The 14,485-nt window shown below is 45.7% G+C and overlaps 2 protein-coding genes across 2 annotated transcripts; both read left to right on the top strand.

Moving 5' to 3' along the window:
• Nucleotides 1-1,748: 1,748 nt before the first annotated feature.
• Nucleotides 1,749-9,506, top strand: FLCN (folliculin). The gene is made up of 12 exons (XM_058157197.1): nucleotides 1,749-1,903; nucleotides 3,422-3,696; nucleotides 4,018-4,164; nucleotides 4,964-5,185; nucleotides 5,780-5,940; nucleotides 6,041-6,132; nucleotides 6,247-6,440; nucleotides 6,760-6,873; nucleotides 7,499-7,622; nucleotides 8,004-8,135; nucleotides 8,367-8,472; nucleotides 8,645-9,506. The coding sequence occupies exons 2-12, from the start codon at nucleotides 3,448-3,450 to the stop codon at nucleotides 8,844-8,846; spliced, it is 1,743 nt and encodes a 580-aa protein (XP_058013180.1). The 5' UTR covers nucleotides 1,749-1,903; nucleotides 3,422-3,447; the 3' UTR covers nucleotides 8,847-9,506.
• Nucleotides 9,507-9,655: 149 nt separating this feature from the next.
• PLD6 (phospholipase D family member 6) lies at nucleotides 9,656-13,296 on the top strand. Its single transcript, XM_058157209.1, has 2 exons — nucleotides 9,656-10,198; nucleotides 11,804-13,296. The coding sequence occupies exons 1-2, from the start codon at nucleotides 9,730-9,732 to the stop codon at nucleotides 12,061-12,063; spliced, it is 729 nt and encodes a 242-aa protein (XP_058013192.1). The 5' UTR covers nucleotides 9,656-9,729; the 3' UTR covers nucleotides 12,064-13,296.
• Nucleotides 13,297-14,485: the final 1,189 nt, after the last annotated feature.

The raw sequence follows: 14,485 nt of genomic DNA, 5'->3' as shown, positions 1-14,485 counted from the left end.
TTGGCCAAGTGTGATTGGAGACACAAAGAATTTGTCTTGGTGCATATGCTCTTGGTGTACATAAAAAATAAGATACGTTCATCAAGGTACCACATTACCACACTTAATGATTGTCATAGGATACAAATAAGCAATCAGGAAACAATATCAATATAAATGGTAAGGATACAAGCAACAAAGTTACAGTCATAAGTGGAAAATGGGTGATGGGAATGATGAGAAGATTAATAGTAGTGCAGACTTAGTAACTAGTTTGACAATGTTGAGGGAATAATTTGTTTAGCAGAGTGATGGCGTTTGGGAAAAAACTGTTCTTGTGTCTAGTTGTTCTGGTGTGCAGTGCTCTATAGCGTCGTTTTGAGGGTAGGAGTTGAAACAGTTTATGTCCAGGATGTGAGGGGTCTGTAAATATTTTCACAAAGCAAAGGCTCGTGGCTTTGCTTTGGCAGGGAGATAGGGAGAATTTTCTTGGCAATTTCATGGTCCCTCAAACTGTTTTAATACCTTCTGGCTACGCCTGTGCAGTCGGGAGTTTCTTAGCATCACCTCTGTGTCTCTTCTGCCTCTGGTTGTCTTCAACATGCCTGGTTGGGGAATTCTGGCAAAGGGGCACCTGTAATAATCCTGAATCTCGTCCCAGGGTCCTAGAGATGGGATCTCAAACCTTGGTAACTACGACATGTGGACTTCAGCTCCCAGAATTCCTCCGCCAGCATGTGGACTGGGAAATTCTGGGAGTTTTAAATCTAGGAGTTTTAAGGAGATCTACAGTCTGAGAAGATGTCTCGATCCCTTTTCCCCATTCTGTGCTTCCTGCATGCGTCAGATACAGAAGTTCAGCAACAGTGGGGAAGATTCCCATGCTCCTCCCATGGCTGGCTGGGGAATTCTGGGAGTTGGGAGTCCACAGACCATCTTAATAATGAAAGTTTCTGAGACTGAGAACCCGTGGGCCATCTCCTCCAAGAACCAAAGCCCATCATCCTCTCACACCTGAAAACAAAGGCAAGAAATGGTTGTCAGTCCAGATCTGCCCCATAGACATCCAATCCTCTGGACTGGAGGGCTTGCATGCTCTTTGGGGCAGAGACTCCAGCTGTGCTTCTGCAAGACTGCAACCCTGCTTGATGGTGCGGTGGAAGAACGGGGGTCATCCAAAGAATGCACATTTGTCTGTAAAAGGCGCCGCTTTGGCCCGAATTCCCTCCCGCAGGAAAAGCGAGATATAAATCTAAATAAACCCCACTCTGAACAAACTTCTGCATTGTTTCTATCATATGACTCTCATAGGACTTGTCGGGCCGTACCATTTTGCTCGGGGGAGGAGCCTATAAAATCCAAATACGCGGACTGGAGATTCTGGTTACCTCCCCCTTCCGAATTAGCGATCTATTTGGCTTTGGTATTTTGGGGCCTAAAATCTGAAACTTTCTAAGATCTGAAGCTGCAGATAAATTGCTGGTGAAACCTTTGTATCTCTCCCCCCACCATTTCTCTCAGATTAGCCCTTCTCTGGAAGCCTCAATGATGGTGGGTTGAACCAATTGCAGACGAAGGGGGAACCTGTGAAGTAGTTGACAAAGAAACCCTGAAAGCTAACTCCAGGAGGATTCAGGGGTGACTTATGTACTTTTTAGATGTTCTTCTAATTCCTTGCCTGGCGTTGGATTCCACGCGGGGTTTCGAAGAAGGCGAAAGCTCGCCGAGTTTCCCCTCCGAGGAGGCGTTTCATGGTTCCTCCCGTTCAGTCCGAGTCAGGCGCTTCGGGCGGCGCCAGAAACCCGGAAAGGCGCGCATGCGCACTCCCACCAGAACGGAACCCCCGAGCTCTTCACTACTGTAAAAGCGAGAAGACCTCAATCAGGACTAGCCCCTTGGTCTGGCTCCCGGGGAGGGAATAAAGGTAGGATCGTGTGCGCATGCTGGTATGACAATAGGGAGAGAGGCTGTATTAACCTCAGATCTCTTTTGCTGGCGAAAGACGAGCCTGTTCCCAGATTGTAGGGGGCGGTCAGCATCCCCTCCCTGTACGCACAATCCCCCCTATATGCATGCATTGTTATTTATGCGGCAGGTTCATTAACAGCCCCTCCCCAACTTGAACTATCTCCAAAGATGCTGGGACTACAACTCCCAGCATTTGCAGCATGATGGGAGTTGGAGTTGTCGAACAAGTGGGAGAAAAATTGAGTGTATCTCGCTGTATTGAAGGGCTCCTGTGCCTTGATTCCAGTGCAGAAAATGGCAGAGGGAGGAGGAAGGACTGGGGGCCGTTCCAGATCAACCCCCCTCCCTCCTGAATCGTAGACTCCCAGGCAGCCCTATGACCAGTGGCAGGCAGGCAGCCGTCCTACCTTGCAGGGCTGTTGTTACTGCTGGGGTGCATTGGTTCCCTTGCAGCAGCCTGATTTTAGTATCCTGTTATATTGGTTGCTGGTATATAAAAATCTATCATCTATATCTATCTATCTATCTATCTGTTGTGACCCAGGCCCAAGTAGGTAGTAATGAATGCGATCAGTTCAAAAACAGCAGACTTTATTCGGACAGCTGAGAATTAACTCATTCTTAGCGTAGTCCAAACTAAATCAAAGCGAATTCTTTATAACACAACTCTTCAGTCTTCTCACCAACCTTGGTCTAACTCCCAAAGGCTTTTCTTGGCAAAAGTTCAAAAGCAGAAAACGCCGACAAGAAATAAATGCAGCAAGACAAGGAGCAAGTCTACCAATGTTGTTTTCCGGCAAAGAGCCCAAACGCTGTTGCTGGTCTTTTAAGCCTTATGGGAGGGGCCAATCATCTCTTGGCCCTACTCCCGAGTCTTCCTCTCTGCTTGAGCTGCTCTTGCCTTCTGGCAGCTCTTCTCATGCGTGCATTAGGAACAGGCTCCTCCTGTTCCTCTGCCTCACTACTGTCAGCCTCTGGAGGCTCCGGAGTCCGCGCCTCACTCCCCGATGGCCCTGGCCCCACCTCTGCCTCCAACGCAGAGCCTTCATCTGGGCCTTCCCCAGCCTTCAGGACTGGCCCATGTTCTTCCTCAGCTTCATTGCTCTCCGACTCCGCTGCCAGCTCCGCAGGCTGCTGGCGGACCAAACACTATCTATCTATCTATCTGTTTATCTATCTATCTATTTGATGATATTTTATATTCTATAGATATGAACTATATTCTATAGATCAATATATTCTATATTGATATTCTATTCAAATCTACATCTCATCTATCTATGTTTGTTTATCTGTATAAATAAGAGCCGGTTTGAACCCTAAGCATGAAGCCAGCTAGGTGACCTTGCACCAGTCCCCACCTCAGCCCTGTCCACCTCGCAGGGTTGTTGTTCTTGCTATAAAAATAAGAGACATCCTTCATGTCCATCTGGAATTGCACAAAACCAAGACAGAATCTCTCGGCTTTTTGCAGCTGGCGGACCTGCAGCAGCAGCAGCTATGAACGCCATCGTTGTGCTGTGCCACTTCTGTGAGCTGCATGGCCCTCGCACCCTCTTCTGCACAGAGGTCTTGCACGCTCCTTTGCCGCAGGGCCCGCCGGGGGGAGACAGTCCCGGGCAGAGCGAACAGGCGGAGGATGAAGAAGGCGGCATTCAGATGAGCAGCAGGATTCGCTCTCACAGCCCAGCCGAAGGCGCCAGTGTAGACTCCAGCAGCCCGGGGCCCAAGAAATCGGACATGTGCGAGGCAAGTGGATTCCCTCTGCCCCCACCAAGTCCCCCCTCCCCTCTGCAGGCGTCCCTGTGCCATTCCTTGATCCAAATTGGGTGACGGCTTGCAATTTATGGTTGTTTCTCCCTTAATGGCATTTCTTCCGCTTACTTCATTCGAAGTTTCTCAACCTGGCTGATTACTGGAAGATGGGTGGACTTCAACTCCCAGAATTCCCTAGCCAGCCATGCAGTCATGGGACCACAATTATTAACATTTTGACTTCCAATTTCTGGAATTCACCATGCTTCCTATCGTCTATTTCTGATTAACTTCTTTTTCCTTCCCACCTCTTAGGGTTGTCGTTCCCTTCCTGTCGGCCATCCAGGTTACATCAGCCATGACAAGGAAACCTCAATCAAGTACATCAGCCACCAGCACCCCAACCACCCCCAGCTCTTCAGCATTGTGCGCCAGGCTTGTGTGCGGAGCCTCAGCTGTGAAGTAAGCTGGCTGGGTTGGGTTGGCGATTTATTTATTTATTTCTATTTTTATCCTGCCTTTTATTACTTTTATAAACAGCTCAAGGCAGCGAACATATCTAATACTCCTTCCTCCTCCTGTTTTCCCCCAAACAACAATTCTGTGAGGTGGGTTGGGCTGAGAACAACTGGCTCAAAGTCACCCGGCCAGCTTTCATGTTTAAAGCAGGACTAGAACTCATGGTCTCCTGCTTTCTAGCCAGGTGCCTCAACCACTGGATCAAACTTAACCTCTTCACCAGCCCAAAAGGGATCTGGCTTCTTGCCAAAATTTACGGGAAAATTCCCTGGTTCTAGTCCCTGTCTTCCATTTTGCGAAGAATTGATAGAGCGATGCGATGAGGTTTTTCTATTGATTGGTTTGGAAAGCAAAGAGGCCAGGAATTATCCCTGTTTCTTGGCTTTCCTGTTCACTGGTTAACGATCTTAGCTAGTTTGGATCTTTTTTAAATTATTTTTTAAATGTCACTTTGTTTTTATAGTTTTGGAATTGTAAACTGTCCAAACTGAGATGGGCAATTCTAGAAACTGAATACGTAAATAAAAATAAGATTAATGGCAGAAGAAAATCCTTAGCTAAGGTTGGAAGGAGACATGAAGGTTGCAAGGCACTCTCTGTTTTTAGAAGAAATGCCATAACGGGTGCTTTTATTTTTGCCTTTTATCGGAGCAGTTTGTGGGCGGGGCAGACAGGCTGTGCGTAAGAATTTCTGGTGCCCACCAATGGCTTTGAGGGGGTCTGGTTCTTTTTCTCTGCATAGGTCTGTCCCGGACGGGAGGGTCCCATCTTTTTCGGCGACGAGCAGCACGGTTTCGTCTTCAGCCACACCTTCTTCATCAAGGACAGCCTGGCTCGGGGCTTCCAGCGCTGGTACAGCATCATCACCATTATGATGGACCGTATCTACCTCATCAACTCGTGGCCTTTCCTCCTGGGGAAGATCCGGGGCATCGTGGACGAGCTGCAAGGCAAAGCTCTGAAGGTCTGGGCAGCAGGCTGGGAGGGAAATTAAAGACGTTTGAGAATCATAGGGCAGGAAGGGACCTTGGAGGTCCTCTAGTCCAACCACAGCCCAAGTCAGGAATCTCTATACCATTCTGGACAAATGACTGTCCAATTTCTTCTTGAAAACCTCCAGTGATGGAGCACTCACAACTTCTGAAGATAAGTCGTTCCACTGGTTAATTGTTCTTACTGTCACAAAATTTCTCCTTAGTTCTAGGTTGCTTCTCTCCTTCATAAGTTTCCATCTGTTGTTTCTTGTCCTGCCTTCAGGTGCTTTGGAGAACAGGTTGATACCTTCTTCTTGTGGAACCATGTCACTCCTAGTCCTTCTCTTCATTAGACGAGACATACCTAGTTCCCGCAACCATTCATTGAATAATTTAGCCCCCAGGCCCCTAATCATATCTTTGTTGCTCTTCTCTGCACTCTTTGTCTAGAGTTTTCAAGATTTCTTTTTAAGGTCTTGCTGCTTTCTTGGCTAACAATAAAATTTTGGCATAGCTGGTTTTTTTTAAACACCTTTGTCTTTTCAACTTATTTTTTTTTTCATGGTGGCTTCTTGGTTACTCAGGTCTTTGAAGCTGAGCAGTACGGATGTCCGCAGCGCGCCCAACGCATGAACACGGCCTTCACCCCGTTTCTGCATCAGCGGAATGGGAACGCCGCTCGCTCGCTGACTTCGCTCACCAAGGACGAGAACCTGTGGGCTTGCCTTCACACTTCCTTTGCTTGGTGAATATATTTGCTACATCTCTGACTTGGAAATCCAGGTACAGGGACCGGGCTCTGCTCTCATATCAAGTAGGCTTACATCCCTTTCCAATATCCTTAGGTTGCTGAAGGCCTGTGGCAGCAGACTCACGGAGAAGCTACTGGAGGGGGCCCCAACAGAGGACACCTTGGTGCAGATGGAAAAACTTGCTGGTAAAGGCAGAAGATGTTTTTTTTATGGATGTTGCCGCTTGTAGAAAGCCACCTTCCTGCCTTGTGCAGGGAGAAGCTCGAGTAACCTTCATTCAAACTCTTTTCTCTCTTGAGATTTGGAGGAAGAGTCAGAAGCCTGGGACAACTCGGAGGAAGAAGATGGAAAATCGACCTGCCAGAAGGATGTCCGAGAAGATTCTGGACAAATGAAGAACCAGGCCGATTTCGGTCTTCTGACAGACTGCAGCAGCTGGAACGGGGCAGCCGGGAGTCAGTCTGTCTTCCGTTCCCTCCGGCATTTGAGACAGGCAAGGAATGGCTGTTGGATCACTGAAAGAGGAGAGGGGCCTTTGCCCATCCTGACAGTTTTAGGAGGCTGCTGAAATACACAGCAACACAGAAAAGATAAATAAACAAACATAAATAAATAAATAATAAAAAAGCAAATACTTCCAGAACTTGGGAAGCATGGTGCAAAGCAGTGTTTCTTAAGCAGAGCTGGCTGGGGAATTCTGGGAGTTGAAGTTCAGACTTCTTAAAGTTGCTAAAGCTTGAGAAACACTAGTGTGAAGTAATATTAAAGGCAAAATATAAGTTTTTAAAAACTATTAGTTGTGTTTTTCCCAGGTCTTGGGGTCGTCGGCGTTCCGTATGCTGGCCTGGCATGTTCTCATGGGCAACCAGGTCATCTGGAAAGCACAGGATAAAGACCTCATCCACTCTGCCTTTGATGTCCTGCGGGTACGAAACGCAACATTACCTCTGTCCACCCTGTCCTCTTCTAGTGGATTTCTGATTGGCTGGACTGCCCTGATATCATAACGGGGTGGGGCATGAAAAGTTCTCATCTCCATGAGCCTGCATGGTGGTGCCTCGGGCAGTTTAGAATTGCATTCATGTTTTTGGTCTTAATTTTAATCAGTGCAGCCAACTGTTCCAAGCCTCTAGAAACTGAGTGTCTTATACAGAAGTAGGAACCATAATAATGATGATGTTGTTATCATTCCAAGATAGCATGGATGTCTCATGTGCATCTCCAGCCTGTGTATATCTAGCTGCCTTGATCTTTAGTCTGTTTTAATATTATTTTAAAATGTTTCTCTTGTTCTTAACTTGGTTGGAAGCTGGCTAGAGTCCCCACTTAGCAAGAGTGGCATACAAAATAAACAAACAAATGAATAAATAAATAAATGCAAATAACTCATTTCAGGACTTTGTAGCTTCAGATCCGGCTCTTCAATAAAATCCATCGCCTCTGCCTGCATTCAAATGACAAGCTTTCTCCGTCCTGCTTTGCAAACCATTTTGTCTGCACGAAACCTGTGCTGGCAACTGGATTCTCACCCGCCTCTCTTTCCTTTGCTAGACCATGCTTCCGGTTGGCTGTGTCCGAATCATCCCATATAGCGACCAGTACGAGGAGGCTTACCGGTGTAACTTTTTGGGACTCGGTCCTCAAGTGAAAATCCCTCCTCACATTTTGTCCTCTGGTAAGAATGAGCCTTTCTCTATCTTCCCCAGGCTGGTAGAAAAGATGGGTAACCCTTTGCTTGTCTTGGACATCCTGACGGTTCATAATCTACAGATAGTCCTTGACTTGTGACCACAGTTGGAACCAGAATTTCCATCATTAAGCAAGGCAATTGCTAAGTGAATCATGCTGGATTTTACTACCATGGTTGTTAAGTAAATCACTGCCGTCGTTGCCGTCATTAAGTGAATCCCCCTTGACTTTTTTGGAATCCACTTAGGAAGATTGCAAATGGCAATCAATTAAATCCGGGACAGTGCAAACACCGTAAATTCAGGCTGGGGGATGCTCCTCCAAATCTGGGGAGGGTGCTATGAAGAAATGCTGTTTTTCGCTGCAGAGTTCGCTGTCCTGGTGGAAGTTCGTCTGGCCACACGGTCAAGCCTTTACCCCATCCTCTTTGATGAAGACCAGCCCCTCAGTAAATATGAGTTTGTGGTTACTAGCGGCAGCCCTCTGGCAGCAGACAGAGGTGAGCCATGTGTGTTAAGTCCGTTTTGAACAGAGAGTCACGGCACTGTCCAATCTGAAGTTCACAACCAAAAAGCATCGTGTCATGAATGTTTGAAAAGGAACATATTTTTGTTACGTAGCTGGAAATGCAGAAGTAAAAAGGTAGACGGGTGTCTCAACCATGCAGTGATGATTTTAAAAATAGCAAAGAAAAACCGGATGATGTTCAAGTCCTTCTTCCCATCTGCAGTTGGTCCGACCATCCTGAACAAGATTGAAGCTGCTCTGATGAATCAGAACCTCTCGGTCGATGTGGTGGACCAGTGCCTCATTTGCCTGAAGGAGGAGTGGATGAAGTAAGGTGGACTTTTTGGTGTAGTTTTTCTTCTAGAGTTCATTCTTGCATATGCTTTCTTGTAGGGAGGGAGGTGTGCCGCGTGATCTTCAGAAATTTCATTTTCAAAAGAATGGATCATAGTCTGCAGCTAACGGTTCTCAATTTATTCATTTATTTTCTGCTTTCTTCAGTAAAGTGAAAGTTCTCTTTAAGTTCACCAAGGTGGACAGCAGACCAAAAGAAGATACCCAGAAGTTGTTGAGCATCTTGGGGGCTTCTGAAGAGGATAATGTGAAGCTTCTGAAGTTCTGGATGACGGGTTTGAGCAAGACCTACAAATCGCATTTGATGTCCACCGTTCGCAGTCCAACTTCTCTGGAGTCTCGGACTTAGCCTGGAGAACTCTTGGGTTGCCCTTGGGGAACTCTGTCGATCCACTCTTTTTGTGTGGAAGCTCAGATATTCTGTGGCAACACTGTGTAGACTGACTGAAAAGGAAAGGCTGAAGGAACATCTCTTGGCCTCAAAACTACCTAGATCAGGGGTGTCCAGCCTTAGTGACTTTAAGACTTTTGGACTTCAACGATGCAATATTTACAGTTTTTTCTTTATGTTACCATGAGATTAATTCAGTTCTTTATATTTTTAACTGCACAGCTACTTACTGATGAACTCTATAAAACTTTTCTGGCAAGAAAAGTAATTCTGAACATACTTTATATGGAATTTGTAAAAGGGAGAAAGATTAATAAGAGATCCTAATTTGTTAAGAGTTTATTTCTGTGAATATGTCAAAATATTTATAGCTACTCCTTTTCAGAAAGATTTCTTAAATGTTTTATGACTTTTCCTTCATTGTAATTCATGGCATTTGTGTTGAATTTTTATTTAATCTGTGTGTAAAAATGTATATAATAAATACACCACCACCACCCCCGAAAAATGTTTTTGTATCAAATGGTGTTTAATATTTAACACATCCTAGAAAGCACAAAAAAGTGTTGCTTTTCAAGTTTAAGTATTTCTATTAAAAGTTCCCCAAAATGCAGGAAACCTAGCCTGTTTCTTCTATGATTGTCACTAATTTTCCTTCCCAATCATAGTTAACCAAGTTAAAAGGCAGTTAGAAGATAACGACTCCAACTCCCACAAGGCCTGAAGAGCAAAATTCCGTCTGGGAATGATGGGAGTTGAAGTTCACAAGGCACAAGAGGGACAGACAAGACGGAAAGCGCATGCGTGGCAAAAACCAACCCCTTTGGCGTGAAAGCTGCGCATGCGCTCTTCTTTTCCTCCGTGGAGCACGCATGCGCGCCTCTCGAGGAGGGAAGATTCAAACGTGCGGCGCAGGTGCGCGCGGCCTGAGGAGAGAATGTGGCGGGTAGTCGTGGCCGTCGGGCTGGGCGCGGCGCTCGAGGCGCTGCTGGGCTGGCTGCTGAGGCGTCGGCGGCCGGCGGCCAGCGAGGTCATCTTCTTCCCTTCGAGGGTGACGTGCACGGAGGAGCTGCTGGCCGGGGCGCCCTGCGCGTGCCCGCTGCCGCACGGCGAGAGCGCGCTGGGCCGCCTGCTGGTGCGCGTGCTGGCGGCGCGGCGCTCGCTCGATCTCTGCCTCTTCGCCTTCTCCAGCCCGCAGCTCGGCCGCGCCGTCACCCTCCTGCACGGCCGCGGCGTCCGCGTCCGCCTCGTCGTCGATGCCGATTACATGGCGCTGCGCGGCTCGCAGATCGGCCCGCTGAGGAGAGCCGGTGAGGGGCGGGGCCGAGCCGCGGTGGGCGGGGCCGAGCGAGGAAAATCAGGGCGGGGAGATGGATGGGCGAGGCTGCTGGAATTCTGGGAGTTGAAGTCCATTTCTCTTCAATGGGCCAAAGGTTGAGAAATGCTCCTTTAAACCAAGGGTCTCCAATCTTGGCAACTTTATTAATTTAAATTAATTTATTTAATTTCCTTTTAAACTGGTCCTAAAAATTGTACTAACTGTCTTTACTTTGGCTGTAAACCGCCCTGAGTCCTTTGGGAGAAGGGCGGTATAGAAATTGAAACAATAAATAAATAAATAAATAAATAAATAAAATAAATAAATTGTGGACTTCAACTCCCAGAATTCTCCCTAGTATGGCTGGCTGGTTGAAGCCCCCAGGCCTATGACTATCATTAAGTGTTGTAAGTGTTGTATCTTGAGGAATTTATCTTTTCTTTTATGTACACTGAGAGCCTATGCACCAAGACAAATTCCTTGTGCGTCCAATCACACTTGGCCAATAAAGAATTCTATTCTATTCTATTCTATTCTATTCTATTCTTAAAAGTTGCCAAATTTGGAGACCCTTGCTTTAAAGCAGAGGTCTTCAAACTTGGCAGCTTTAAGACTTGTGGACTTCAACTCCCAGAATTCTCTAGCCAGCTGGCTGGAGGATTCTGGGCATTGAAGTCCACCAGTCTTAAAGCTGCTGAGTTTGAAGACCTCTGCTTTAAAACATTGTGGGGGGGAGGCATCCATCTGGTGTCTTTGGGGCGGGGGGGGCAAGGAGGAGGAGAGGAACAAAACCACAAATAGAACCAACTTAACCAGAGACAGGAAATCGGAATGAACCATTAGGAAGCTACTGGAGGAAAAGGTGAAGCAGCAACAAGAGATTGGGAGTGGTGGTGGTCCGGGGTTTACCTGGGAATGGAAAATGGGCAAGGAGAGATGTTGTAATGAGTAAGTTGGGGGGGGGGTCGATTGGGTTTATTAACCGAAACACAGCTACCCATCAATGGTGAGGCTGGAGGGCAGGCAAAAGGATTCAAGCCCCAAACATCTGAACATCTGCCTGGGTTTATGACATCCCATTTCAAGCCATAAAGGAGAAGGCAATCCGCTCCCAGGGTTGGTTTAACCTCCCTGCCCAATAGCCCTAAGGAGCATTCAAGTCTTGAGGGGTGGTAACTAAATGTGAATGTGGTCAAAAGGAGTGAAAAGGGAGGGTTGTTTTGTCCTGTTGGGGAGAGGGAAACCAGGGCTGGGTCAAGAGCATCAGGCTTTCTTTGAGCCTTTCTGGGGAAGCTCTCCCCTTCTGGATGTAATTGCAAGGCCACCAGGGCCCCTCGCATCCTGATGGCTTTGCTTTGGTCACACTGGCCTGGGGCTGAAAAACGTGAAAAGGAAGTGGAAAGGGTTTACATGGTGGAAGGAGGAAAGGGAGAGATTTGGGCTAAGGCAAGTGGATTGAGGACAAAAGCCAGCAATAAAGACTGAAAGATGAGGTGCTTTGGTCTTACCGATGGTTAAATTTATATGACTCTCCCAAACCCAGCTGAGCAACCAGCCAGATCCTTGCTGTTGAGTGGGTTTTTCTCTTCTTTCCAAGGGATTCAGGTACGTCACGATCAGGACAGTGGCTACATGCACCATAAGTTTGCCATAGTGGACAAGAAGGTGCTGATCACGGGCTCTTTGAACTGGACCACCCAAGCAATCCAGACCAACAGAGAGAATGTGCTGGTGGTAGAAGACCAGGCTTTGGTGAACATCTTTCTAGCAGAATTTGAAAAGATTTGGGAAAACTACAATCCTGCTAATTATACGTTTTTCTCTAAACATGAGAAAACCGGGATTGAAAATGGATAAAGTTAATTCAGGGACAAAAATATACAGCGTGGCAAAAAAAGTAGTAGTTTGGGAGCATTTGGTTCAAAATTTCTCATGTTGAGAATGACATAATTATTTTAAAAGATAAGCAGCAAGTCGGGAAATAACACAAGCAGTGTACTTTTTAAGTGTTTAGTAAATTTACTTTCCAAGAATTAGAACTTGAAATAGGCTTTATTAAGAAGGGATATAACGCTGCATTATTGCAGAACAGAATGCAAAGATGGAATTGTATGCTGATCTTTATAAGCACATTTCCTGCATATGGGACGGGAATATTCTAAGATGTTGCCTTTAACTTCTGTGCTTATGTGGAATCAGATCTTGCATCTGAATTGAAAGAGAGAAAAGGCTCAGGAAGGCCCAAGAACAACTTTTATTTTCCAAAAGACCAGTAAAGTTGGGAGTGCTGTTTCTGTTTCTGTTTCTTATTTCTGTTATGCGTTGCTTGTTTGATTTGAATCCTGGAACGTAAGAACTTGGCAGCAGAATATGGAGAGAGGCAGAACCGTTGCCCTGCATGGTGTATTGCACTAGAAGGCAACATCCAGCCATAAGTATGATCGCAATTTAAATATTTCAGCTTAAATATTTCTCTATGTCAGAGGACATTAGGACTGGTGGATTTAACTCTGTTACTTAAAATTGTATTACTGATGAGAAAGATTGCAAGAGAATTCTTGGGAGAAATAGAAGTAACTATTAATGCATGAACACCTTGAATATGTTATCAGGTCTTGTTTGTTTAGTTTTTTTTTTCAATGATTAAAGCTGTGGTTCCAGAGAGCAAGTGTGAATGGAATTATTATAATATTTTGGGACTCTAACACTTGAGTTATGAAATAGTTACCTCTATCTCTAAGAGGGTCTGGAGTCGGGCAGTTTAATCAATATTTTTATTTTTGCTGTTTCCATTTCTTTCTCTCAATTTTTTTTTTGGCCATGCTTGGAACAGTTCAGCAACATATACTCTGTTCCACTTATCAGCAATTGTTAGATTTGTGGGGAAGCCAGCATCAGGACCCATGACTTGTAATAAAATCACACCTAAGGAGTAATTCTGAAGGCCGCGTCATCTCCATCTACCAAAAAACCTTCATTACAGCATACCAAGGGTGGTGCAAAAATAGTTTATTACGATATAATTTTATGTATAGTTAAGTAATTATATTTACAAAATCATCAGCTACATCCATGGGAACCCTAGCATGTCACACAAGGTTTGTAAGGAATAAATACTGTGACCGAAGTGATACTTCTACAGTGAACAGCAGAAGAGGGAACTGACTCCCTTAAAAGCATGGGGGGGGGGGGGAGAAAAAACGCCACTCGGAATCTCACTAGATTCAAAACACATTCGTTGAGAACAAGAGAGGATTCACTGTTCAGCAGCTAAGTTTGCTGGGACTTCCACGAGTCCTCTTGGTTGGAGTGGACTGCTAGTTCACAGGGCTCTCCAAATGGACCCACCTTCTTACACCCTAAATTTTGCTGGAAGATATGGATTAGAGCAGCGTTTCTCAACCTTGGGATCTTTAAGATGGGTGGACCAACTCCTAGAATTCTTAACAAGGTTGAGAAAGACTGAATTAGTCATTCCCACACTCAGTTCTCAGATGACCTTGTGAGCCAATCAAGCTATAGTCAACTTGGTGATGAAACTCACGTGGGACTTAAGACAGAGACAGACGTGGTGGCCTCAGAAACCTTCTGAAGGTGCTCATGAGTAGGCCATGAAGATGGGCCTCCTTGCAGTCCTTGTGAACAACCTCCCACTCCCTCTCCTTCAGCCACAGGTTCATGTGGTAGGAACTGGTCGGCAGACTCTCAGCAACAGGACGTAGACATTTACATGTGGTTGTTTCTTACACTGAAAGTAGTGATGGTGTTACTCCATTGAAAGAAGGAAATAACCCCGAATTCTCACCACCCAGATGGACTTCCACTGTTAACAGCAAATTTTATTGATTTACGCAGAGTTATGGCATTGTTAATTCTATGGCAAATCCAAGATTTTTCCCTTAGGTATTTTAGGAATATTTCTCAGCTCTTGCGCTCAGTCACAGGCTCAAATTCTTCCAGCAAGGGTATTCTTCCCCTCTGAAGTTCCGTTGTGGTGCACGATAGCGTAACTTTAAAAGGAGCTATCAAAACTGCAGCAGCTTATTCTGCCATGCTGTGACCACAGTACAGAATAGCATAATTCAAATTTATGGACAGTGAGAAGCAAGGTGACTTAATTTCTTCACAGAACTGCTTGGTTTAATCTGCCACAGGGTTAACGTGCAACAACATGGTGTACCTTTGATGACTTAAGAGATGCTACTATCACCATTGCTCAGTGAACATGCAGTGAATCTTCAATTTATTGGACCTTCTGTTGATCAGATTTCGAATGCAC

The sequence above is a fragment of the Ahaetulla prasina genome, chromosome 14 (genome assembly GCF_028640845.1).
Source record: "Ahaetulla prasina isolate Xishuangbanna chromosome 14, ASM2864084v1, whole genome shotgun sequence".
NCBI lineage: Eukaryota > Metazoa > Chordata > Lepidosauria > Squamata > Colubridae > Ahaetulla > Ahaetulla prasina.
Note: the sequence above shows the minus strand (reverse complement) of the source record. Positions and strands in the feature narration are given on the sequence as shown.